The sequence below is a fragment of the Macaca fascicularis genome, chromosome 7 (genome assembly GCF_037993035.2).
Source record: "Macaca fascicularis isolate 582-1 chromosome 7, T2T-MFA8v1.1".
In the NCBI taxonomy this organism is placed as follows: Eukaryota; Metazoa; Chordata; class Mammalia; order Primates; family Cercopithecidae; genus Macaca; species Macaca fascicularis.
In genome coordinates this window covers 57,987,554-58,014,085 of record NC_088381.1, presented here as the reverse complement: position 1 = coordinate 58,014,085, position 26,532 = coordinate 57,987,554, and the positions used below count along the sequence as shown (strand labels likewise).

Genomic DNA, 26,532 nt, shown 5'->3' with positions numbered 1-26,532 from the left:
GAGATCCGGCCATTGCACTCCAGCCTGGGCAACAGAGCGAGACTCCGTCTCAAAATAAATAAATAAATAAATAAATAAATAAATAAATAAATGAGATTATCTTACAAAACGACAATGTGCTATCATGTGCTATACTAAACCTAAGAAAATCAATAATTATTCAATGACATCACCCAATATTCTGTACATATTAACATTTCAATTGTCTCCCAAATGAATTTTCTATCAATCTGTCTTCAGGCCCAGGACACAATTAAGGCCTTTTTGTGGCATATTATTATTTTATCTCTTTGATCTATTTTAATCTGGGACAATTGCTCCTGCCTTTTTGTTTCTCATGACATTGACTTTTTAAAAGAATCTAGAACACAGACCTAAAGACGTGCCACCTATATAAAAAAAGGTTTCCAAATGCACTTGAGAAACAAGAGGTTAGGCAAAATTAGGCAGGCATCTTTACCAGGCTTTGCAGAGTCTTCCACATTAATGAGCTTTGTAATGAATATTAATTAATAAGAGAGTCCCTTTTAATAGAACATCTTAACTCCAGTTTGTGAAAAATCAACTAGAGAAACATAACAGCGAGGGCAAAGAAGAAAGAGTCCATGTTAAGTGGCACAGGTGTTTACAATGTCCTTTCTTGCCTTGGAAGGATATCTATCATTCTATGCAGGCAGGGTATATTGGTCTTTATGATGTTTCTCCACATGGCCATTGTGTTGTATCTCAAATGAGGTAAGAATGTTTTTAAAACAATTAAATCTCTAGTCAATTGCCATGAGCTCAAAACTATCTACTGACCTGGGGTTGGTAGCCAATCACACTGATACATCTTGGATCCACAAATGTGATGATTCCATCAGAGTTATGCCGGGATAAGAACTCTGTGGGCACTGACATCCCATTCATGTCCATGCATACAGGAGAGCTGGTCACCTGGGACGGGGAAAATCCACAGTTGAGGTGGTGTTGACAGAGATGAGTTGGAGATGGTGACAGAGATGAGAAGAGTAATCCATGTGCATTTCACTTCAAAGATCTTTCCATGTCAGTCAGTACAATGACCCTAAAGTGTTCAAATATCTATCCCTGATCACATCTTTAACTGTAACAGTTGGCCACTTTCTTTACATTTCTGAACTTCAGTTGCCTCATCAACCAATGGGAATAATAAAACCTATAATCTTATAGGATGTTTGTGAGCCTTAAAAGGGATATTGCATGTTAAACCTTGGCAATTGCTCAAGTTGGTGCTCAATAAATGTTAATCCCCTTCTCTTCCCCTACCTTCCCTTTACTAAGGATGACAAATGAGCCTAAGGAACTAGTTAAAATACTTGGAGCATATATATTTGTGAACTGAATTTACCCAAATATTCTTTCTTCACCCATGTGCAAGCAATACCCAGCGTAGGTCATACATGGATGAAATTGACTATTCATTTGTCTGAAAATGGTCAGAACTAGGAAACCAGGGACATGAGAGATTAGTGTATCTGAACCAGGTCTAGTATGTCTCTCCTCTTCGGGATGGGGAAGACCCTCAATGTCCTAGGGAGAACGAACAGTCCAGTTGAATGAGTAGTTACTGTGTGTGCCAGACATTGAGCAAATTTAACTTTTACACAATAAAAGACACATTCCCTGGCCTTGAGGAGCTTGCGGGGATGAGCATGCACTCAACTTACTACCTGCAACAGACAGTGAAAGAAGAGTAACTGAGGGTAGAGCTCAGTGCTATGAGAGCAGGGAGGAGAGAAGGATTGATTTAGACTAAGATCAGGGAGACATTTTAGTTGGGTCTTGAAAGATGAGCAGATAAGGAGGGTAAGGAATATTGAAAGAAGAAGAAGGGGAACAAGGAAATACCAGGCAGAAGAAACAGCATGTGAACACCCCCAGAGGTGGGGGTTTATGGAAAGGGGAATGGTGCTGTGTGGGAACAAGATGTGAGAGAGGAAGAAAGGAAGGAGATGGGGTTGTGATGATGAGCTTGGACTTTATCCCATAGACCCTGGAGAAACAGTCAAGGGGGTTAAGCAGGGATGTGATGTGAGCAGAATGCAAGTTCATGGCAACTGGCACAAGCATGGGGGATGAACTGATGCAACCCCTCAGCTCAGCAAGAACTCTGCTTGCAGCTCACAGTCCCCTTCTCTTCTAGATTTGGCCTCAGCCTTGTCCCACAGAGTGAGACACGAAACCCAACAAATACCAAGAACACAGGTGATCAGAATAGGCATCCAAACCAACTGTCTTCTGCACTTTGTGGCAATAAGCCTTCATTTAAGATTAAAAAGGCTATGAATTTTTTCTTACCTGGAGTCTCCCAATTGCCACGAGGCAATATTTACTGCCTTGTCCCACATCAGCATCTTCTTCAGGTATGGTCATTCCTGAAATGGGAAATACCAGTGTCATCAACAATATGCCCAAGGTGAATGGGAAAGAAGAAAAATGTCCACAATTTTATTTAAGCAATCGAAAATACAGTGAGTGTTGCCCATGCAGGGCTGGGAAGCCAGCCAATGAATTAACCAGTTCCTCACTCAGTTCCTGCTTCTCTCTCTGCCTGATGTCTTTTGACAATTTTACGGTACATTATCATCTCCCTCTGTGGATGATGCAGAGGAAATTAAGAAAGATGAAATAGAAATAATTCTTCTGTACATTTGTACAACTTGGACAAAACGTTTATTTAGGATATTTCAGTAAGAAGCCAATATGGGTCTTTCAGCTTATGTAAATATCTCTCTTATCTGCTGACAAAGAATGAAACAAAGACCATCTCAGGCAAAAGAAACACAAGTAAAAACCACTGAAGCTGGTTACTAACTTTCAGGCAAGGGAGCACAACCAGTGTTTCTCCTTGTGGGGGAAAGTCAGGGTTGTTTAAGGGCTAGAAAGGAGACACTGGTGATGGTTATGCTATGCACTGAAAGCTAGTGCTCCAGATAGAAAGGAACTGGTTAAAACAATCCTCATTGTTCACTGGGGTTAAAAAACAGTTGTCTGTTTTGTCCAGTGTGGGTCTGGTATCTGGGGTCCCTCACAGTGCAAAGTTCTTGAACATCTGTAGCTGGTTAGAACTGTTGTAGTGAAAACAAGCATTCCTTTTTGATACCTCATAGGCAAATGCTGTTAAGTAGAAAATTTCCTTTTACACTGCATGACACTTAACGCAAATATTTCCACACTGGGTTGGACCAAGGGTTCACAGTGATAGAGTCACACAAGTACAGTGACAGCCCCTCACTCCAGACATTGATAAAGGCATGTTAAACATTACCATGGTTTTGTGAGCCAGAGAAATGTCACTCCCACTACACTACATTCCTGTCTTCTTTCCATCCTTGTTCCATCCACCCTCTGTAGGTGACTAGTCTCTTTCATTTCTGGTTTATCCTTACTGCATTTCTTTTGCACAAATGTGCAGATACAAGTACATTTTCTCATGTCCTCTTCCTTCTTCTGTGAAGAGCTGTGTACTGTAAATACTCTTGGACTTTGCTTACTTCACTGAATAGTATGTCCTGGAATTCACTCCGTATGCATTCATACAGCTCTTCCTTAATTCTTTCTTATAACTGCACAGTGCTTCATCTTATTGAAGTGCCATGGTTTATTCAACCACTAAATACTGGACATTTAGATGACTCCAATATTTTGCAGTGAGAAACAATGCTGCAATGAATAACCTTGTGCATATGTGTTTTATTATCATCAGAAGTGTATCTTTGGAATGGATCCCTTGAAGTGGGATTGCTGGGTCAAAAGGTAAGCGCATATGTAGTTTTGTTTTGACAAACTTTCTTCCAGAAGGATTGCACCAATTTGCATTCCCACCAGGAATGTATAGGAAGTCTGCTTCCCCAAAGTCTTGGCCAACATAACGTGCTGTCACGTTATTTAATGTTTGTCAGTCTGACAGGTGATAAATGATTTCTTAGTGTTGTCCTAATTTGCATTTCTCTAATTATGAGTGAGTTTGAACATTACTTCATATGTTTGAGGACCATTTTTTATATCTTGTTTTTTAGTGAATTGTCTGCTACTGTCTCTTTCCCATTTTTCTATTTAGATCTTTTGCCTGTCCATTTTTAAGAGTTTCCTGTATTTGGGATATTAAATCTTTGTGGCATATGTTATGAATATGTTATTCCAGATGGTCTCCTGTCTTTTGACTTTGTGGTGATTTAAAAATTTCAAAAATTTTATGTGGTAAGATTTATCAACCTTTTATTACTTCTGGAGTCTGAGTCACAGTTAGAAAGCTATTTCTTACACAAAGCTTAAGGAAAAATTCACCCTTGCTTTCCTCTGATACTTTTATGGTTTTATTTTTCACGTTTGGATCCCTAATCCATTTGGAGTTATTCTTTTGGGAGTTATGGGATATCAATCTAATTTTATCTTTCTCTAAATGGCTGTCCAGTTGACCCATCAACATTTTCTTAAATTGCAGTGATTTGAGATGCCAACTTTATCAAATAATTCCCACACACGTTTGGGTCTAACTTTGGACTGTCTCTTCTATTCCACTGGCCAATTGTCTATTTAGGAACTAGTACCATACCATTTTAATTATAGAGGCTTTATTGTATGTTTTAATGTCTGGAAGGACTATTCCTTGTATTTTTTCTTGGCTATTCTTGAAGGTATATTTTTCCACAGGAACTTTGGTAGTACCAACTTATCTGACTCCATAAAACAGCTTGATGATATTTTTATTAGGATTACATTACATTTGTAAATTAACTTCAGGAGAACTGACATCTCCTGAAGTTATAATGTTGAGTTATCCTCCCAAGAACAAAGGATGTTTTGTCATTTGTTTAAACCTACTTTTGTGTCTTTCAGGAGTGTTTTCAAATTTTCCTCATATATACTTGTACTTTGTGTACTTATTAAAATTATTTCTAATTATTTAATCCCCTTTTTACTATTGTCAATGTGGCTTTCTCTACCATTATATCCTCTGCTTATTGTTTATGTATATGAAGGCTATTTTCATATATTAACTTAAATTATTTGTTTCAGTTTTATCACTGATTCACTAGGTTTTTCCAGGTGTACTATTATATAATCTGAAAATAGAGATAGTTTTCCTTTTTCTTTGTGCATTCTTTTGCCTCTAATTTCTCTTATTTAGTTGCATGGGATAATAAGTCTATTATAATTTTGAATAGTAGTAGAGATAGTGGGCATTATTGCCTTGTTTCTGATCTTAGCGGAAATGTCTCAGGGCTTTCTCCATTAAATACCACCTTTTGGACTAAGATACAACACGCATGCACACACATTTATCACATTAAGTAATCACCCCTCAATTATTGTTTAGCATTTTTGCAAATCTCTTTAATGCCTTGGTTAATAATGGACAGCTGGATTCTAGTATCTGCTCTGTACTCAATCTGTTACAATATGTTGTTTTAGTTGAGGTATATGAAGAAAACAGGGCCTCACATAGATATGGAAAAGGGAGAAAAGGGAGAAAAGGGAGAAGCTTTTTCAGAATACTGAGTATATTCTCCTTTGGTATTTTTCCAAGTCTTGACAAGGGGTAGTTTCCTAAAGGCTAATTGTAATATAAAATCCAAAACTATATGAATGAATTTTTCATACTGTCATATTGTAACATTCAATACAATATTAAAATAGGCTAGTTTGTCTAACACTTTGGATGGATCTTTTACCCATTACATAATTTTACATATTATGTATTGGTCATTTGGAAAATAATAGTTCACCATATTATACAGACCTTCTAAACGTTGACACATTGCATTACACAACATTAAAATATCGCACTCGTTAATACCACTATGTATCTCATCAGAAACATCTATAGATACTGGTCAAAATTATGGTGGCAGACACAAGCTTTCCAAAACTCAAATTTTTATTAGAAAACCTGAATTTTATCACTGACAACAAATACTGTCAACTGTTTTCCTTGAAGTGACAAGTTCAATTTGGTTTTTTTGAGAAAATATCTGCCAAATACATAAGTTGTAATAACCACCATTTGTTTGTTAGTCATTCTTTCAAGCAAAAACTATGTTCCATGGAAAAAACACCTAGTTCAGCTCACGGCCCAAAGGAAGCCTATGTGCTTTTCCCTGACACAATCCCTGTGCTTTGGTATGTGGAGAAGTCGCTTTATGCATGTTTTCCATTTGGGGCTTAATACAACTCATAAATTTACCGTCTCAACAGGGACATTCTTAAGTGAAGCTGGCATTTAAACATTTTAAAATTATTTTTTAATTGGAAGTGTGTAGTGATAAAGAGTACAACGACCACCAGGACAACTTGGTATCACTGCCTTGATTCACGCTAAGGCCCAGCAAGTTTACCCACCAATGCTTTTTACGCCATCAGTGCAAATGTTGACACACAGAAAGGGGCAAAAACATCTCAGTGTTATTATGAAAATAGTTTTAACTTTGTGTGCCCTTGAAGACATTTCAGAGATTCCCATGGTCCATGGACCACACCTTGAGAACTGCTGCTGCTCTATGCATTGCCATTCTCCAGAGTTTTATACCTCATCTCATCTTGTCTCTTTTTATATCGTTTTTCCATCGCCTCTATTTTTTTTTTCTGAGATGGAGTTTCAGTCTGTGACTCAGGCTGGAGTGCAATGGTGTGATCTCTGCTCACTGCAACCTCTGCCTCCTGGGTTCAAGCGATTCTCCTGCCTCAACCTCCTTAGTAGCTGGGATTACAGGCACCTGCCACCACACATGTCTAATTTTTGTACTTTTAGTAGAGACGGGGTTTCACCATCTTGTTCAGGCTGGTCTTGAACTCCTGGCCTCGTGATTCACCTGCCTCAGCCTCCCAAAGTGCTGGGATTACAGGCATGAGCCACCACGTCCAGCCATTGCCTCTATTTCTAACCATACATTTATAAGACCCAAGACTATGTCTCCAGTCAAGATATTCCTTTGTAGCTCTAGATCTTGCCTTCACTTACCTACTGAAAATGTGTACCTCAGTCTCACAGGTCTTTCAAACTCGTGCCCAAATCTTTCGACCAAAACATCCTCGTCTTTCTACTCTCCATGGAAAAGACCACTAGTGACCCATCTCATTTACATTCTCTCCTTCCCTGCTAAGGAACCTTGATTCATTCAGAGTGGCAATGTGCCTGCTCCATTAGAGTTAGAAGGTGTTCAGCTGACATGGCTCTGTCCTATTAGATGGATGCAGAAGTCATGAGCATGGCTTTTGGGAACACTCCTTTCCATGTGAAACACAGGTATGACCGGGGAGCACTAGCAGCCATCTCGAAAGGCAGGAAAGCCAGGGCCACACAATAAGGATTGTGGAGTGAAAGCTGGCAGAACGAGTCCTTGGTTACATCACAGAGCCATTGTACTAAATCTAGACTGTCTACCTTTGGATATAAAATAGATTTATTTAAGGCTCTGATAATTGGGATTTTCTGTTATATGCAGCAAAACTCAATCACTTACTGGTATACATCCTAATCTCTATTAGAAGCATCACTACCAGCAGTAACATTTGTCATTTAATTAGACTGACCAGCAGCCAAACCTATGTCTTACTTAAAAGAAATCCTCCTTTACGAGTGATTATGGTGGAAGACAATATACTAGCTTCCACTCTGGAAGTCAAAGAAGCTAGATTTTACCTCCCTGCATCCTTCTGGGGTGAATGGATGGTTCAAATTCATCAGCAGAACAAAGCACAGTGTCCTGAGCAGGCTGCTGCTACTAACAGATATTCCCTGGGCTTCATGCTTCTTTAACCCATGGAAGCTGCCTAGGTTTCTGTTCATTTTCCAAAGCCAGTCCCCTTTGACTGATGGGAGTCATTAACATTTATCTAAGAATTATCTTTTTGCTTATGACTTCTAGAGTTGTCTTCTGTTATGTATTAGTGACTGCATATCTCAGGTTAGAAATCTTAGCATCATCCTGCACTATTCCTTCCTCTCACCAGTTACACATCAATGGACACCAAACCTGTCTGCTTCAACTTCACAGTTAGCTCTCCAATCATCTGCTCTCTGCCCCGTTGTCTATATCACTCCTAGAAGTTGGCCACAACATTTCTCTGCGGGAAATAAACATAAATCAAAAGTCTTCATTCCGGCACACATGGCTCTTCATGACACTTACCGTGTACCTAAAGTTCCTCCAAACACCACATACCAGTCAGGACTTACATGAACAGCACGCATGTGCCTTTAAGGATGTCCAGTTTCTTGCTCCTCAGGAATTTAAAGAAATCTGCCCTCTTTCAAGAGGACCAGCTGATTCTAGAATGATGAGTTGGGCTTGGCAGCAGCACACTCAGCTGACTAAAGAGCTGGCTCTGAAAGCACAGAACTAACTTACAGTAGCAGCAGCAAACGATAAGGAAGAAGGTGTTCTCTTGCTCAGTAGATGGACAAGGGTCACTGCCCCAAGGTCTGAGATGAAGGAAGATAGGATTCCACATGGCAATGGAGTTTCAGGGTAGGAGGTGTCCTTAGAGGACACTGAGCCCAACACCCTCATGAGACTTCAATCCCATGTCCATCTATTGCTGCTTGAATTCTTCCAGTGGTGGGGTGGTCACTATACCCCCAGACAACTCAGTCTATCTGTCTCCTTGAAGATTTCACCTGCTGGTCCTGGACTTGCCCTTAGAGTCATACATTCTTCTGCTGTGTAGCCCTTTAGACAAGTGAAGAGTATGACTGAGTTTCTGAGTCTTTTCTGTTCTTGGACAAACATCCTTTCATCATTTAAACTGTTCCACCTACAAAAATGGTCTGCTTCTCTATATTCTTGTCATATTTCTGAATATGTTTCTGATTGCCTCTATTTCCCTAAAATGTGGTGCCCACAATACTTTAGATATGATCATTACAGAGGTCTTTCACATCCTCTGGTCTGTCAGCCTAGCTTACTGATAGCAAATGAAGTGCATTCAGGAAGCAAGGTGTGAGTTATGCTGACAGTTCCCCATAACCACAGCACTTTTATTTAGTTGCTGCTTTTTAAATCACAATGGAGTTATGCTTCTAGCCAAGATGAAATAGCAGATCAGATTTACCTTCTCGTCAGAAACAAACACACAAAAACAAAAGAAAAAAACAAAACAAATACAAGAAATGATGGTTTAGAAGACACTAGATATCAGGCAATGAACAACAGCAATCCCTGAGAAATGGGTAACAAATAAGACAAGTCGGTGACTGCCCCCAGCTCACAGCCATAAGAGAGTTCTCCAGCCAGCAATTTAAATTTCACAATGTGTGGCATCAAATAAAAAATTACCAGGCATGCAACAAAGCTGGAAAATACAACCCATAATGAAGGAAAACAGACCAAGCTGCCAAAACATGATGCAGAACTGACACAGATTTTAGAATTAGCAAACAACACATTAACACAGTTATTATAACTGTATTCCATATGTTCTAACAGTTAAGTAGAGCTATGGAAGAGGCAAAAAGACCCAAAGCAAACTTCTGGAGATGAAAGCTACAATGTCTGACATTTAAAAAATGTACTGGATGGGGCTGGGTGTGGTGGCTCACGTCTGTAATGCCAGCACTTTGGGAGGCCAAAGTGGGCAGATCACCTGAGGTCACGAATTCAAGACTAGCCTGGCCAACATGGTGAAACCCCATTTCTACTGAAAATACAAAAATTAGCTGGGCATGGTGGCACGTGCCTGTAATCCCAGCTACTCAGGAGGCTGAGGCAGGAGAATCGCTTAAACCCGGGAGGCGGAGATTGCAGTGAGCCGAGATCAGGCCACTGTACTCCAGCCTGGGCAGCAAAGCGAGACTCCATCTCAAAAATAAAATAAAATAATAAAAAATTAAAATGTACTAGAGGGTATTAATTGCATATTAGACAAAGTAGATGACATAGTAAACTTGACATAGCAATGGAAGCAATCCAAAATGAATGATAGAAAGTAATAAAAAGTTCTTTTTCAATAAAATGAGTATCAGTGATCTCATTGGAAAACTTGAAGTGGCCTAATACACTTAAAGTGTGTGAAGGAGGAGGGGAGGAACATGGAAAAACATTTGAATAAATAATGGCTGAAAATTTTCCAAATTTGATACAAAGTATGAATCTTTGATAGAAAGTATAAAGTGGACTGACATCCCATCATGATGCCGGATACTGTCAGCTTGAAATGAGAATGAGCTCACACAGAATTGCCCACTGTGGCAGGGGCTGAAATGAATTGGGCCACATGGATATGAAAGTGGAAGTGGACACCCCAAGGACCTGTTAGAGTGATCTAATCTCTCTGACCCTCTGTTACCTTATACATAAAATGGGTATCAGAATGCTTACCTTATGGGATGCTAGAAAGATGTGTATGGAGCACCCCACCTGACCCTGAATGTCAGCTTTCTTCTCATTTACCTGATCTGCTTCCCCAGTTGCTAGTAAACATGTATGTTTGTGGGCAAAGAAAGCAAGAGGCACAAATGCACTTTTCTTTTCTTTCTTTTTTTTTTTTTTTTTTTTTTTTTTTTTGACCAGATCTGGCTCTGTTATCCAGGCTGGAGTGCAGTGGCGCGATCTTGGTTCACTGTAGTCTTGACCTCCCAGGCTCAAGCCATCCTCCTATGTTTGCCTCCTGAGTAGCTGGGACCACAGGCACGTGCCACTACACTGGCTAATTTTTTTGTATTTGTAGAGATGGGGTTTCACCATGTTGCCCAGGCTGGCACAAATGCACTTTTGTCATACTTAGGAATCAGGAATCAATGCCACAGGTCAGATAGGAAGCAGAGAAAACAGCATAAAGAACCCTCTAATCCAACTGGCATAAAGAAAATGATGTTCTTCTCAGTCCTATCCTTTGGAGGGATCTTTCCGTATTAGGGTCTGACTGGCTAAAACTTGAGACCATCTACCTAGAGATAACAAACTCCAGTTCCTTCATTTATTCCTCATTCAGTGAGCATCGATGGAGAATTTCCACAGACTTTTTTAAAATACCCATACATTTTCTTTATATTCCTTCAATGAAGGGTTGAAGTTAGATTCCTTTGCAAATATTTTGACCAAAAAAATACAGTGGAAGTGACATTGTGTGACTTCTAGACTAGCAGCTCAGATATTGAGGAGCAGAAATATGCCATCCTACTGCACCCTGTCTAATTCCTAACACACAAAATCTATGAATATAATAAAATAGTGGTGGTTTTATGCAAATCAATAAAAAAAATTCTCAATTGTAAGGTTCATCAGCCTAGAAGTGGATAGAAAGAGATTTGATGGGGGCCCTAAGATACCAGTCCTTTAAGCACATAAGGGAGTTCATTTGTAAGAATGCATTTTAATCAACCCAGTAGAATAATGTTAAAATAACAAGTTGGCTTTACTGAAGTGTAGTGGGAAAGCTGCAATTTATTTAAAAAGTTTTGTTTAGTTGTGAATGAGATTCAAGTGTGTATATGTAAAATTTTCAGAATATCTTTAGTAAATCCAAATTCATTAAAGGAATGAATGCTTTATATGCCTAAATGTGATGTTCTCAGGACACTGGGCTCAGCTTCCCTATGGAAGGGATGTCATCTAAGTCAGAACAGCCAGCATTTGTAAAGGAGGCCCTGACACCAACCCTCACCACAGAGATCCAACTGCCAGTGAACCTGTGGCCATTGCCACTCATGTGAACAGGGTCTTGACGGATGACTGCAGGACGCAGTAGGGGAGGGCTCTGGCATTAGCAGGTGGAAAAGATTTAGGAATAAGTTCACACATTCTACTTGTGTCAAAATGCCTCTATGACAGGGCAGGACTGTGCAATCTCCATATTGTCATCTGGATATTGGATGTTTTTTTATCTTCCAAGCGTTGCTTACACAATATCCTCAAACAGTACATGACCTTTAAAAGTGGTTTGGACTCTTACTACTCAATAATAAAAACACAAATATCCTCAATTTAAAAATGGTCAAGATGGATTAAAGATTTAAATGTAAGACCTAGAAGAAAATCCTAGGAAACACCATTCTGAACATCAGCCTTGGGAAAGAATTTATGACTAAGTTCTAAAAAGCAATTGCAACAAACAAGTTAATAAGTAGGACCTAATTAAAAGAAAGAGTTTTTGCAAAGAAAATGAAACTATCAACAGAGTAGGCAGACAGCCTACAGAATGAGAGAAAATATTTGCAAACTATGCATCTAACAAAGGTCTAAGATCCAGAATCTATAAGGAACTTAAACAGTTCAACAAGTAAACACCAAATAACCCCATTAAAAAGTGAGTAAAATATATGAACAGACACTTCTCAAAAGAAGACATCAAGTGGCCAACAGACACATGAAAAAACGCTCAACATCACTAATCATCAGAGAAATACCAAACAAAACCACAGAGATACCATCTCACACCAGTCAGAATGGGCATTATTAAAAAGTCAACAAACAACAGATCCTGGCAAAGCTGCAGAGAAAAGGGAATGCTTATACGCTGTTGGTGGGAATGTAAATTAGTTCAGCCACTGTGGAAAGCAGCAGTTTGGAGAGTTCTCAAAAAACTTAGAACTACCGTTTGACCCAGCAATCCCATTACTGGGTATATATCCAAAGGAAAACGTAAATGTTCTACCAAAAAGACATGTGCCCTCATCACAGCACTATTCACAATAACAAAGACATAAAATCAATCTAGGTGCCCATCTACAGTGGACCAGATAAAGAAAATGTGGTACATATACACCATGGAATACTACACGGCCATAAAAAAGAATGACATCATGTCCTCTGCAGCAACATGGATGCAATCGAAGGCCATTATTGTAAATGAATTAATGCAGAAACAGAAAGTCGTATACCACATGTTCTTGCTTATAAGTGGGAACTAAACACTGGGTACTCATGGATATAAAGATGGCAACAACAGACACTGGGATTACTAGACGGGGGAGGGAGGAGGGCAAAGATTTCAAAACTAACTATTGGGTACTATATTCACTATATGGGTGATGGGATCAACCATACCCTAAACCTCAGCATCAGCAACATACCCAGGCAATAAACTTGCACATGTACCTACTGAATCTAAAATAAAAATTGAAATTACAAAAAAATATAATGAGCAAAGGATCTGAATATTACTCCAAAGAAGACATACAGGTGGCTAATAAGCACATGAAAAGATGCTCAATATCATTCATCATTAAGCAAACAGAAATCAAAACCACAGTGAGATATCCCTTCACACCCATTAGTATGGCTATCATAATTTACAAAAATGCAATAATGTGTTAGTGAAGATACGAGAAACTGGAACACCACACACTGCTGGTGGAAATGTAAAATGGTGCAACTACTTCAGAAAACAGTCTAGCAGTTTCTCATGAGGTTAAAGGTGGAGCTACCACATGACCCAGCAATTCCATTCCTAGGTCACATCCAAGAGAAATAAAGCTATATGTCTGCATAAAAACTGGACTCTTGACTATTGTGAATTGTGCTGCAATAAACACGGGGGCATAGATGTCTCTTTGATACACTGATTTCCTTTCCTTCGGATAAATATCCAGTAGTGGGATTGCTGGATCATGTGGTAGTTCTATTTGTGGTTTTCTGAGGAATTTCCATACTGTTCTCCTTAGTGGTTGTACCAATTTACATTCCCAACAACAGTGTATAAGAGTTTCCTTTTCTCCGCATCCTTGCCAACATTTATTATTAATATTTTTTGTCTTTTTGATAATAGCAATCCTAGAAGGGGTGAGATAATACCTCACTGTGATTTTGGTTTGCATTTCCCTGAGGATTGGCAGCACTAAGATAATTTTTTTCATACATTTGAGCATTTTGTTCATACATTTGTTGGCCATTTCATACTCAATCTTCGAAGATATTTTCCAGTGACTGGATTTGGTTTTTCATGTAGATAATCATCATATCTCCAACAATGTAAATTCTGTCTTCCATTTCTTTTCCACCTCTTAAGTAATTATATTTTATTTCCTTACCTTATTGCCTTGGAAATTCCAAAACATTATTGAATAACAATGAGCATTCCTCTCAGATTCTTCACTTTTCTGAGAACCCTTCTAATATTTAGTTACTCTGCATAAGATTTTAATTATGGTTTCAACTGTGTGTTTTATCTACGTTAAGAAAATACATTTCTATTATTAGTTTAGAAAGATATTTCTCCATTAAAAATTAATACCTAAACTTATATTTTGTCAATAGTTTTTTTTTCTTGAATTATTTACATTAGCAGATTTCCTAATGATAAACTACCCAAGCATTTTTGTCATTAGTATGTATTTCTATAACTATTAATTTGATTTGTTAGTATTGTATTTAATATATTTATCCTAATACATGAAACTGGGTTCATAGTTTGTATGTTTTTGTTTCAAAGTTGTGCTAACTTCACAAATCAGTCTACTTTCTAACTTTTCTCAGGCTCTGGAAGTGTTTAAATAATTTGCCCATAAAGCTTTCAAGGCCTGGAACCATTTGGGGTGCAGTTCTTTGTCAGTTTTCTCAATTTCTTGCCTAGCTTTGATCTTTTCTCATTAAAAAAAACAAAGAAAAAAAATTTTTTTAATTCAAATTTGGTTACATACTTCCTTCCAGGAATTAACTTTCCTTTGAAACATTTTAACACATAAAAATCTAAGTTATGCACACTATTTGTTCATAAATTTTTAAACTTTGTTAAATTTATTTATTCTTAATATTCATTTCCTTTCATTCTTTTTAAAATTACAATTAAACTTGTCAGGGATTTTCTCTTTTACCAGTCTTGATGAAGAATTATTTATCAATTGGATAATACTTTGGTTTTCTAATTTAATTTTTCTTATTTTTACTTCTTTCATTAATTCCTTCCTCTCAGTTTGCCTATGGCATTCTATTATTCTTTTTCTATTTTCATTAGTTAATAATTCATAAGTAAAATTTTTAGTTTTCCCACATTTAGTTTTCCCACATTTAATAATGAAAACATTTTAAGCCACAGCTTTCCTCTAAACATTGTTTTGGCCACATCCCCTTATACATCCAGTAACCGGATTGGAGATTGGGACATCAACATAGGAATTTTTGGAGGTACACAAATACTTTATATATTTATTCTTGCCCTTTTCTCTACCAGGTCAGGCATGGCATGCGTACAGCACAGGAACTGAGAGAACCTGCTCCTGTATCCATAGCAGGCATCACGGATTGATCATGGACATTTTCCCACTAGTTACAGAAGCAGATCCTAAACAGTTAATCAAAACATATCATGAAATCAAACCTACTTGTCATTAAAAATATTTAGTGTTTTGGCCGGGCGCGGTGGCTCAAGCCTGTAATCCCAGCACTTTGGGAGGCCGAGACGGGCGGATCACGAGGTCAGGAGATCGAGACCATCCTGGCTAATATGGTGAAACCCCGTCTCTACTAAAAATACAAAAAAACTAGCTGGGCGAGGTGGTGGGCGCCTGTAGTCCCAGCTACTCGGGAGGCTGAGGCAGGAGAATGGCGTAAACCCGGGAGGCGGAGCTTGCAGTGAGCTGAGATCCGGCCACTGCACGCCAGCCTGGGCGACAAAGCGAGACTCCGTCTCAAAAAAAAAAAAAAAAAAAAAAAAAAAAAAAAAAAATTTAGTGTTTTAATATAAAGTTATATAAATTCTCTCAATAATAATTAGATTAAAATTTTAAGTAGTGAGATTGGTAAACCTGGGTACCTTCTGGTGAGGTACTACAGGGGGTATAACCGGAAGATGCCAAGAGGAATTTAGTTGCCATTCACCAAAATTCCTGCTGTGTTCTAAGCTCTGTGTTCAGAAGTTTAAATAATATGGTCCTTGTTCTCTTGGACTGCCAGGTAAGCAGGGGATACAAATAGATGCAAAAATGGCCATAATACAAAGTAGGAAGTGAGAAAGTCCATACAAACCAAGTGGTTGGGAAGCTGGTAGCAGAACTGGTGAAGGTTCCTTGGAGCAGGACTCATCAGAATTGGCCTTTGTACATTTGGTGGGACCAGCAGAGCCTGTGGAAAGAGTGCTCTGGGCTGTGGATGAAAGAGTGCTCTAGGTTTAAGGGGGAGGGAGGGGCAGTGTCATGTGATGATGGCTCCGGCACAGTTACAATGAACATCACCCTGAGGCCACCAGCTTGAGACTTTGAGCACCCCTGCAGTCAGGCCAGGGCAGAGGCTCCTCCATAGCCTGTCATGTAAGATAAATGTCCACAAAGGCACTTCACTCGTCTGGAAATTACCCCTTTACCAATCTCAGCGGACCAGAACAAGGTCTCTGCGCAGCAGTGACAGATGCCCCAGAGGCCAAGCACTAAAACCTAGATGCTTCACCCAGTAAAGTCTGCTGGTTCCTGACTCACAGCCTGTTTTGCTTCCTTTTACCCATGATGCTGGTATAGGAGTTAAGAAGAAATTATTTAGGCAGATAGCGGGGGTAAGGAAGTCCTCAGTAAGGTTTTCCTTTTAATGAAAAGCAGCTCCCAAATCATTTTCTTTTCTAACAAAGAACAGCCTGTAAAATTGAGCTGCAGACATAGACAAGGAAGCTGGAGGCTTGCACGGGTGAATGCCAGCAGCTGTGTCAATAGGAAAAGGGTACCTGGGGGCTAGACATGTCCAATATGGTGGCTCCATCTTCCCTTTTCCTTGTCAACCAGGTGTACAGTAAGGGGCAGGCAACATGGCACCGGCCAAGTAGAGATCCTATTTGCATAATAAAAGATTAGAGTGGGGTAGTCACCTTCCTGGCAAGCTATGTAAATGTCACACCTGATCCAACCAATCTTTAGGCCTTGTGTAAAACAGACACTGGCTCCTCAAGCCTGTCTATAAAAGCCTGTGCACTCTGCCAGTCCCACTCGGGTATCCCTCTCTCTCGCAGGAGAGAGAACTGTTCTCCTTTCTCTTTCTTTTGCCTATTAAACCTCTGTTCTTAACCTCACTCCACAGGCCTGTGTCATTGATTTCCTCAGCATGAGGCAACAAACCTCGGGTATGTACCCCAGACAACCACGCTGCTTCAATGCTAGCAAGTTGTGCTGTTTGGTTTTCTAGACTATAAAAGGATGTGATTGGATTGGGTCAGTGTAAAAGCAGACATGCAGAGAGAAACAAGAAGTGTCAGCTACCAGCAGGAGGTAGGACAGCAAATCCTTACATAAAAAGATATAAAAATAACTGAAAAACAAACAACAAACAAAACAACAAATGCCACAGGGACATGGGCTGAAAAGCTTTACGTACTTGGAAAAACCCTGAGGACATCTCTGAATGGAGAGCTCTGCATTTGTAATGAGCGCTCTGAGTAAGCAGGGAAAGAGGAAGGCGTGTCCAGGGTCTTTTATTTAAGCAGACAAAAAAAATCCTGTGTGATGCAAGACAACATAAGCAAAATTAAAAGACAAAGACAGGTTGAACGAAAATCTTTGTAGCGCATACAGTAATCAGACAGCTAACCTTCATAATGTTTTAAAGACCTCAGAGGAGAAAATCAGAAAAGCACAAATCACACAGTAGAAAAATGGGCACACAGTATGAACAGGCAATTCACTAGGAAAATACAGACAGCAAATATATCCAGGGAAGATGCTCAATTTCACTAATGAAGAAAATCTAATTTAAAATATGTCATTCTTCTCCCCCACAAACTATCAGACTGGCAAAACTGACAAAAGAATAAAAACATCTAGAGTTAGTATTGTAACAGTGAAACAGCAAAATAATGAACATAACTGACTCCATTTTTGCTTAAGAGGCGTTTATCCATTCCTGCTGGTAGGCTAGGAAGATTTTAGAACACTGACATAATGATTGCAAAAAACAGCAATCAAGTGTTTTATAAAACTAACTCTGGGATTAAAGGAGAAATATGCAAACAACTATGTTTTTGTTAAAGATTTGTAGGAGCATTGTGACCTGACCAAAGACAAAGAAGTTCCCAACCTCGTTGGATCCTTGCTCCCAGCTGTCTGCAGTAGTCCTTTACCTCTTGATCCTACCCACCTCCTCTTCCTCCTGCCCTGAATGTAGAAAGAGCCTAAAATTTGTACTGGCTTCAGATGGTACTTTAGGATGCTGATCCACCATCTTCCTGATTTGTTGGCTCTCTTAATAAACCTGCTTTTCCTCCCACTAAATCTTGTCTCTCCTGTATGGCTTTTGAGCAGAGAACAGCTGAACCTGGGTTCAGGTACAGTAGGAGTGTGGGAAAAAAGGTATACCTATCCTGTTTGGCAGGGTAACTACCAAAACTTAAATGTGTCATTCCTACAGCCCTTCTTAGCTATCTTCAGAAATACCAGTATTCATGGATAAAGATTCACATGTGAGGACGTCCACTGCAGCAAGAGCTGCAGACTGAAAACAACATTCATGTTCCCAGTGGAGAATGGTTGGCAGAATATTATGCAGCCATTATGCAGCCATTTAAAGGAACAAGGTAGAATGAACAAGCCATTTAAAGGAACAAGGTAGAAAGGAACAAGGTAGAATGAATGGAACAAGGTAGAATGAATTAATACAAATCTGTATTCATTTGGAAAGGTATTTATAACATCTACAAGAAGCTAAAAGACCATGTAATAAAATATACATGAGCTCTATTTTTTAAATACAAAAGTCTAGAATGAGAAGCACCGGGATATTGTCAATTAGTTTTTAAGGGTTGGACTAGGGTAGGAAGGGGGACTGTTCATAACCTTTTAAAAATTTAAAAGCAAGTTTACAAGTAATTTTTACTTTATTTTGCATAGTTTTCTATATCTTTCAAGTTTCATTAATGAACATGAACCATATTTGTAATCATTTTCTTAAAAAGACAAAAAAATAAAAAAAGGTAAGCAATTATGTTTTGGTACTTAAAAAGTTACGCTTTGCAGAGCTGGGAAATTTTCTCACGTTGTACCTCATTTTCAAACAATGCCAGAAACACGAGTGTGGTGTACTATTCCGACTCTAGAACCCTGCCCCTCAATGATCAAATTAAGAGATAACATGCCTGATGATGGCAGGAGTTTAATTCTAAAACATTTGGCAGACTTGCAGCATTTCTTTCCAAATTTACTGCCACTAAATCATGGAAATGAACAAGCATCTTCCTTTGCCTAAAGGGGAAGTTGCAAATGAGTATTTTCTGTACAAACTTGGACTTAAAAGACAGAGCTTCATTTCCAATAAATCAGAATCTGTAAACACAGTGTTTGCTACAGGGCCATAAAAAGAAAGACACAGTGAGGTGAAAAGAGAACATCAGGAAAATGGAATGAGGGGGCACAACAACCATCCCTTTTGGGGCCTCTTTAGTAAAGACAGAAGTGGGTCAGGAGGCCCCCAGGCTCCTGCCCACTGTGTGCTTCTGAGTTAGCTTTATCTTCACTGGCACAGGAGCAGTGGGATTCAGTGGGAACACAGCTGGTAATTTCTTAAGGGAGGCAGAGGAACCTAGAACCTTGAATGCTTTCCATGCCTTAGCTGTGGAACTTACTGTTATTTTCAACTTTCAGTTGTAAAAAATTCACAGAAACCATGACATGCTTCATTGGCTGGCTTCTCCTCCATGTCCCACTTCTAGAAGCTGAAAATGCCCCTCAGAGCAGGATGGGCATCTGAAGGGTAGGGCTGTGTTGCAGTCCATCTGCCACCCAACCAGTTTTGGGGCTACAACATTACCCAACTTTCCATTACCACATTTCTGCCTGGGGCACCCTGGGCAGGCTTATGTTGACCGTTCTTCATGACTTTTAAAATTTGCCAACTCATCATCCATCACAGTGGCCTCTCCAGTAGCCCCTGCATCCTTATCCTGCTATCACTTCTCACTGCCATCAGTGTCCTTCCACTTCCTGCTCCACACTCTTCCCCGTAAGGATCAGTCTCCACCTGCCCCTGCTCCCCTTTCCCAAATTAACCAGTTCCCAAATGAGTTCCTTCCACTCAGCACCTGGGAACTGTATTCCATCTTCTATTGGCTGTCTACCTCTTGAGGGCTCTGTGCTCTGGTCTGCCCCCACGGCCCTCCCTGGCTGTCAATCCCCTCCCCAACAGAGGCTGCTCCTTTCTCCAATAGCCCCTGGCCATTGGACCAGGTCGCTCCTCCCCGGTGCTGCCTCCACACAATGCTTCTGTTACTGGTGCTCAAAAGTCTCTTGTTGCAAACTCACCTCCACTGTCCACTCTCACCACTCTCTCCTCTTCTGCCTGCTTCTCCCTAACCACTGTCTACCCAGTCTCCACTTTCATCTTGTCAAAGCACAGACTTGACCATATTTGAGCCCCTTTTCAAAAAACATCAAAGGTCCCCCACTGGTTAACAGTTTCACAGCCATTCATTTCATTTGTGAAAATGATTCTAGTGAATATTCCTTGAAAGTACATATCAGGATCTGTTTTGGTGATCACCTCATCTAAGTAAGACTAGTGACAGTAGGACAGTTATGAAAGGCAAATATTTTTGATAGAAGAATAAAATAACTTTCTGCTACAGAGGGAGGCTGAGTGCTTCTTCCTCTCTCTCCCAACAGCATGCTGGCCACTCACAGGGCCTTTCAGAAAGTGACCTGTGGCCCAAGCACATGGAGCAAAGCACGCATCTGTCCTTTGGAAAGAACTATTCAGAGCACATCAGCTGAGCTCCTCTTGATACAGGAAGGCACAAATCTTTATATCTGAGATGGTGGTGATAAGATTCTCTGAAGGTCAGGGACATAGGCTACTACTGTGAGGGCCTCACAATGGTACACTGAGTAGCAAAACTGCCTCCAGGAAGGATCCTTTAAAGGGAAAATGGTCATCGTGGCTGACACCAACAATGATGGAAGCAATGGTAGAAGACTGGGGGCAGTGCGGCTTGGGGGTCATAAAAGGCTCAAGCTCTGGGGTGACCAAAGAGATGTCCTGACTCAGACATCCCGACTCCACCACGTACTGATTGCAAAAGACTCTGACCTCTCAAGGTTTCAGGAAATGGGAATAATAGCAGTTATTATGTGTGAAATAGGAATAACCATGGTCCTATTCTATAGTGTTGCTGTGGGCATTAGATAAGAAAATATATATTAAGCATTTAGCCTGGCACATGGGGCTCAACACATCCAGTTCTTGTTTTCACTGTGAAGCTGATAAGGCCATCCTAGCACAAGTCAGAAGAGGTGGAGCTGCCCACTGCCGAGCTGGCTTCTTCTGTGGCTGAGCTCTGCCCTGCTGCAGGCGTCCTTTGTGGGGTGTGGGCTGTGGTCAAGGGCAGGGAAGTGCTGGGGAGCTGAGAGACCTTAGGGTCGGCTGAGATTCAGAACCTCACAGAGCTTCGGGTTCGCCATCTATAAGAGTGGCAGGGCTGGACTGATCACGCCCCAGGTTCTCTTTGGCTCTGACATTCAATGAGTCCAAACTCCAGGTAAGCCTCTGACACTCCACTACAGACTAGGAGTTTAGCAGTGAATGAGACCCAGCTCCTACTCAAGGATTTCACCAGCTAGTGGGGAAAACAGAGAACCAAATGATGATGCCACGTGGTTAGTGTTATGACGGAGAGAAGAACACTCTGCTTTGAGGAGGGGCACATGGCCAAGGCCGGATGCCAGGACCAGAAGGAGCCATGTCGGGAGGGAGAGCTTCCTGGCAGGAATTGCAACATTTATCAAAGTGATTTTTAATATGAACAGGATAATTCCAGCTATTTTAACAGATTTTAATGATTCCCTAATTGGTTTCACAAGCTTATTGTGCCCCACATTAAATTACCTTCTCCTTGGATATACTCTTCCCTCATGCCAGTTCTAAGTAAATCCTGAGTAATATAAACAACACACAAATGAAATTTAACTGGAAACTGCTGTTTGGGGTGAAACTCAGCATTAGCCAGAAATGCTTCTTCATTTCTTCCCAAGGATTGCATTAACCCTGTGCAAACACTCAGGAAACATTGGACAGTTTTTCCATAACACTGGGTGGAGGCTGTCCGGGGACTTACATTGTCACATGTGAATTGAAACACATTTTTGCATTCCGCAAAACTCAGGAGGAAAAAAAAACTACCTTCTCCTAGGAGCAGAGTTAAGGGTACTTGTTCACGGCATGCATCCAAAGGATTCTCAGAGGAATATTAGCAAGCTTTAGGCAAGAAAAGTTTCTTTGGCCAAACACATTTGGGAAACATAGTTTAAACAAAGATAAAGAGATTTCATCACTGTAGAAGTCTAAGAGAATTTAATATGCAACTGTGGAGTATAATTCTCTAGGAGGAGAATACAGACTACCATTTCCCAAATGGATTTACCATGAAATTCTTATATTCATGGTGTATCTATGGGGACTGATTTTGGAAGATATTTTGGGGAATACTTATCTGTAGGTACTTTGCATTTCAGGGTTTCTGCTGGTGACCATAAAGAAATGGATCCCCCACTTTGCAAAGCAAAGCTTTGAAGTATACCAGGGTGCTTTCGGCTCAACAGATTGAACTGATACCACTTGAGTAACTACCCGTCCCTCCCCAATACAACAGACATGACTCAAGTCTGAGATAGGGAGAAATATATACAGTAGCACTGGCCACCAGGGGAGGCTGGCAATGGTGAGAAAACTTTGAAATGTACAGTTCAGGCAAGAATGGGTGGAGGGAAGAGTCGACAAAGCCTGAATTCCCTGCATATGAGGAAAACGCTCCAGCAAGACCAACCTACGAGCTTACAGCCAACATGGCTGAGATCAGCACAGAACACGGCATGTCGTGAGGGAGAACAGATCTCTTTCCCTCCCTCCCAGTAAGTCCCAGCAAGCAGTATGGTGGCAGAATGTCTGCACTCGCCACTGGGGGTGTTTGTGATCTTCCCACCGTCAGCCTTGGTCATCACGTACAGACAAGTGAACCTTGGTCAGCTGACAGCAAAACTGCAGCAAAGCTAAACATTCCTCTTCTGCCCATGTCAGGGCCTGAAAGATCTTTCTGGAACCCATGTGATCATTGATGGAACCATTTTCAGCTCTCAAAAGTGGACAACAACATAGTGACCTCTCGAAGTTGAGCCACATGGAAAAAAAAAATCACAAGCCTATAAAAAAGAAGGTGCTGAGTTAAGGAATTAGAGCCAATGTTTCCACTAGAAAAGAAGACTTTCTTAAGACAAGAGGAAAAAGCCTAAATTCAACTACTCAGTGTGATGTAAGAGGACATAATATTTATGAGAAACGCACAATTTTAACTCAGCAAAGACAGAATTCAGATGAAATGTGTACTTGTCAAATTTTTAAGAAAATTAAACAGCAATCATGAATAGGAGATTTGGATTGAGAAATTCTCCAAGATTTTGGAGCAAAGGATAAAGACACTAATACGATGAGCAAAAATCTAAGTGGCAGGGAAGGCAGATTCGAGAAATCAATACGGAACATCCTAAAATGAAAAGAGCAACTCAGAAGCAGCAGCAACTCTGAAAAACTGCAGATAAATTATCCTATCGTGAAGAAAGACTTGTATCTGCAAACCAAAACAGCCCATCTGGCAACAATGAAAATGAAGGAAAACTGACCTATACTACATTTACTTGAGTGAAAATTCTGAATTCTAAGGAAAAGGAAAAAACAACCTAGAAATGTCATAATGGAAAAAAAAGAAAAACAGGCTACCTAGAAAAAAAATAATAAAAGCTGGTCTCAGACTTCTCTGCAAAGCTAATGCTGATCTGTAGGTACTTTGCATTTCAGGGTTTCTGCTAGTGACCCTAAAGAAGCAGATCCCCCACTATACAATGCAAAGCTTTGAAGTATACCAGGTGCTTTCAGCGCAATAGGGTGAAGTGATACCACTTGAGTAACTACCCATCCCTCCAAAATTTACAAGAGAAATGACTTAAGTCTGAAATAGGGAGAAATATAAATCAGCAATGGCAACCAGGGCAGGCTAACAATGGCAAGAACGGGTGGAGGGACCAAGAAGAAACCCTATGACCAAGAATTCAAGAGCAACAGGAAGAACTTCTCAACCTTGCAAGAAGTCATGAAATGAAACACCTGCTCACCTGTCTTGTAAGAAATTATTTTAAAAATCATCCTGGCACAAATAAAATGGAATGAAACAATGGAGGGGGCACGGTGTAGATAAAACGAGGGGTAAGCAATGAAACCAGTGAAACCAACTTGGTGTCAGACTACCTGTAGGTAACGTGGCCAGGGAATTTGTTGCAAATGGCAAACCTGTTTCTTGAAAGAGATTTGTTTCTTGAAAGAGATTTGTGTCTTAGCCTGTTTTGTTTTGCTATAAAGGAGTAACGGAGCCTGGGTAATTTATAAAGAAAAGAGGTTTGATTTGGCTCAGAGTTCTGCAGCATGTATAAAAAGCACCTGCTCCTGGTGAAGGTCTCAGGGTGCTTCTACTCTGGTGGAAGGTGAAGGGGAGCCAGCATGTGCAGAGATCACATAGCGAGAGAGTGGGAAGATACCAGGCTTTTTAACAACCAGCTCTCCTGGGATCTAACAAGAGTGAGAACTCACAGATTCCCCCACCACCAGGGAGGGTATCCACATATTCATGAGAGGTCCACTCCCATGACCCAAACACCTCCCACTAGACACCACTTCCAACACTGAGGATCCAATTTCAGCATGAGGTTGTGGGGTGGGGGGGTACACAAACAAACCAAACTATAGTAGATAGATAGTTAGATGGATAGATAGTTAGTTAGATGGATAGACAGATGTCAATAGATGACAAATAGGTAGATAGATGATGGATGGATGGACAGATAGATAGATATAGATGATAGATAGATAGATAGATAGATAGATAGATACATACATACATACATACATACATACATACATACATACATACATACATAGAAAGAAAGATAGATAGATAGATAGATGATCAAATATCTAAAATGTAAATTCTGGATGCAAAGCCTCAGATGACTTTCAGCTCTATTGGCAGAGTGAAGTAGGCAGCAAGGGTAATGCTTAAGCATTCAGACTCTGGAATCAGCTTCCCTGGGTTTGGATCCCAGCGTCCCCACCCGCCAGCTGTGGTCCTTGCCACCCCCGCCTGTAGCCTACTTCATCCCAGTCATCACACATCTCCCAGCTCTCATAAACTCTCCACACCCCTCCGCATCTGCACGGCTGCTGCCCTAGTTTGGCCTTGCAGCTTCTCCGTGGGTTATGGCATAAGTACTCCTCCTTGTGGTCCCTTTGCTTTCAGGCCTGTTCCTATCCCTCCTCTCCCTTCAATCCAACTTCCAGAAAAATCATTTAAAACCTTCAGTGTAGGAAAGGGTACAAACTCCCAGGAATGTAGGGAAGAGTACAAACCCCCAGGCTTAGTACACAAGGCCCCCTCCCCAAGATCTGATGCTATCTCCCTGTCCAACCATCTCCCCTAGCAGCCATAGTGAATTACATGTGGTTCTCAACATAGTGTCTCTCTCCCACTCTGAGAAAGCAGAATATTATGGTAGGGGCATCAAAAAGCCTAGTTTTGCAACCCAACCTTACCAGTTACCAGCTGTGCAAACTGGGCTGATTGCTTCACTATTACAATCCTCAGGTAGCTCATCTGTAGAATGGAGATGATAATAGTGACTGTACCACATTAGGGTTGTTGTGAAAATTAAAATAGTACGATGCAAGGAAATGATTTTTCATTGAGCCAGGCACATAGTGATCATTTGCAAATTAAAACTGGAATCATCATTACACCTCCGTTGTCATTGTCCACACTATTTCCCATGCCTGTAATGCATTTTTTCAACCAGCCAATTCCCACATTTCCTTTGTGTTTATGTTTCAGTTCAAATGTTCCTCTCTCTTTGCCTGCTAAGCTTTCAGTAGGGCTTGGCCACAGTGTGTAGTAAGGAGAAGCCAGTCTTGGTGCTTGCAATTAATTTTCTCCTACATGCATGTTTCCCCTACACGTGTCTCGGTTTGACCCTTGACCTGTGACTTTGCAATGACCTGCTGGCCTACCTGTCTCCTCCACTGGAGGTGGGCTCCTTAAGAACAGGAACTGTGTCAGACTCACCTTAAGATCCCCACGACCTAGCAAAGTGCCTGGTCTGTGGCAAGAGCTCAGAAAGTATTTATGGAACAAAATGTAAGAGTGGCTTTGCCCTGCCTGAGAACAAAGAGGCCAAAAGACTTTGCCAATCATCATTCTCCATCTCATCAGCTAAGGTCATCATGGTTTTGATGCCTGGTGAGGTCCTGAGCAGTAGGCAGAGACCTGATGTACTCATGCCACATGGGCAGGATGGGATGGCTGGGGGCTGCAGAAAGCAGGGGTCCAGCCATTGCCTTGTGAGTTGGTGGCCTCAATACAGACAAGCACTTTTTGGAAATTTTCAAGTGAAGGGAAAACAAACACAATGATCAACAAGCAAACTGCAAGAAGTGCGAGGTTCTTGTAGATGAGCTCATGGCAAAACTGAGCTGTCTGATGAAGTGACAGCACCAGCCTGACCATAGCAGATTCTAGCCAAAACCCCAAAATAACCTCAGGCCTCTGGCATGCTGTGGCCAAGGCTTACTGAAAGTC

General features: G+C 40.5%; 1 protein-coding gene across 10 annotated transcripts in view; it reads right to left on the bottom strand.

The window, feature by feature from the left end:
* ARNT2 (aryl hydrocarbon receptor nuclear translocator 2) overlaps positions 1–26,532 on the bottom strand; it is a 203,601-nt gene that overhangs the window by 50,392 nt on the left and 126,677 nt on the right. For all 10 annotated transcript variants that reach the window (XR_010588193.2, XR_012415246.1, XM_065548283.2 and 7 more), the window contains 2 exons: positions 2,320–2,396; positions 802–936 (listed from right to left, as the gene is read on the bottom strand). Coding sequence is in view for 8 of the 10 variants with exons in the window: in XM_065548283.2 (XP_065404355.1) it covers positions 802–936; positions 2,320–2,396 (212 nt within the window). In the remaining 2 variants the exon portion in view is untranslated. The remainder of the gene's footprint in view (positions 1–801; positions 937–2,319; positions 2,397–26,532) is intronic.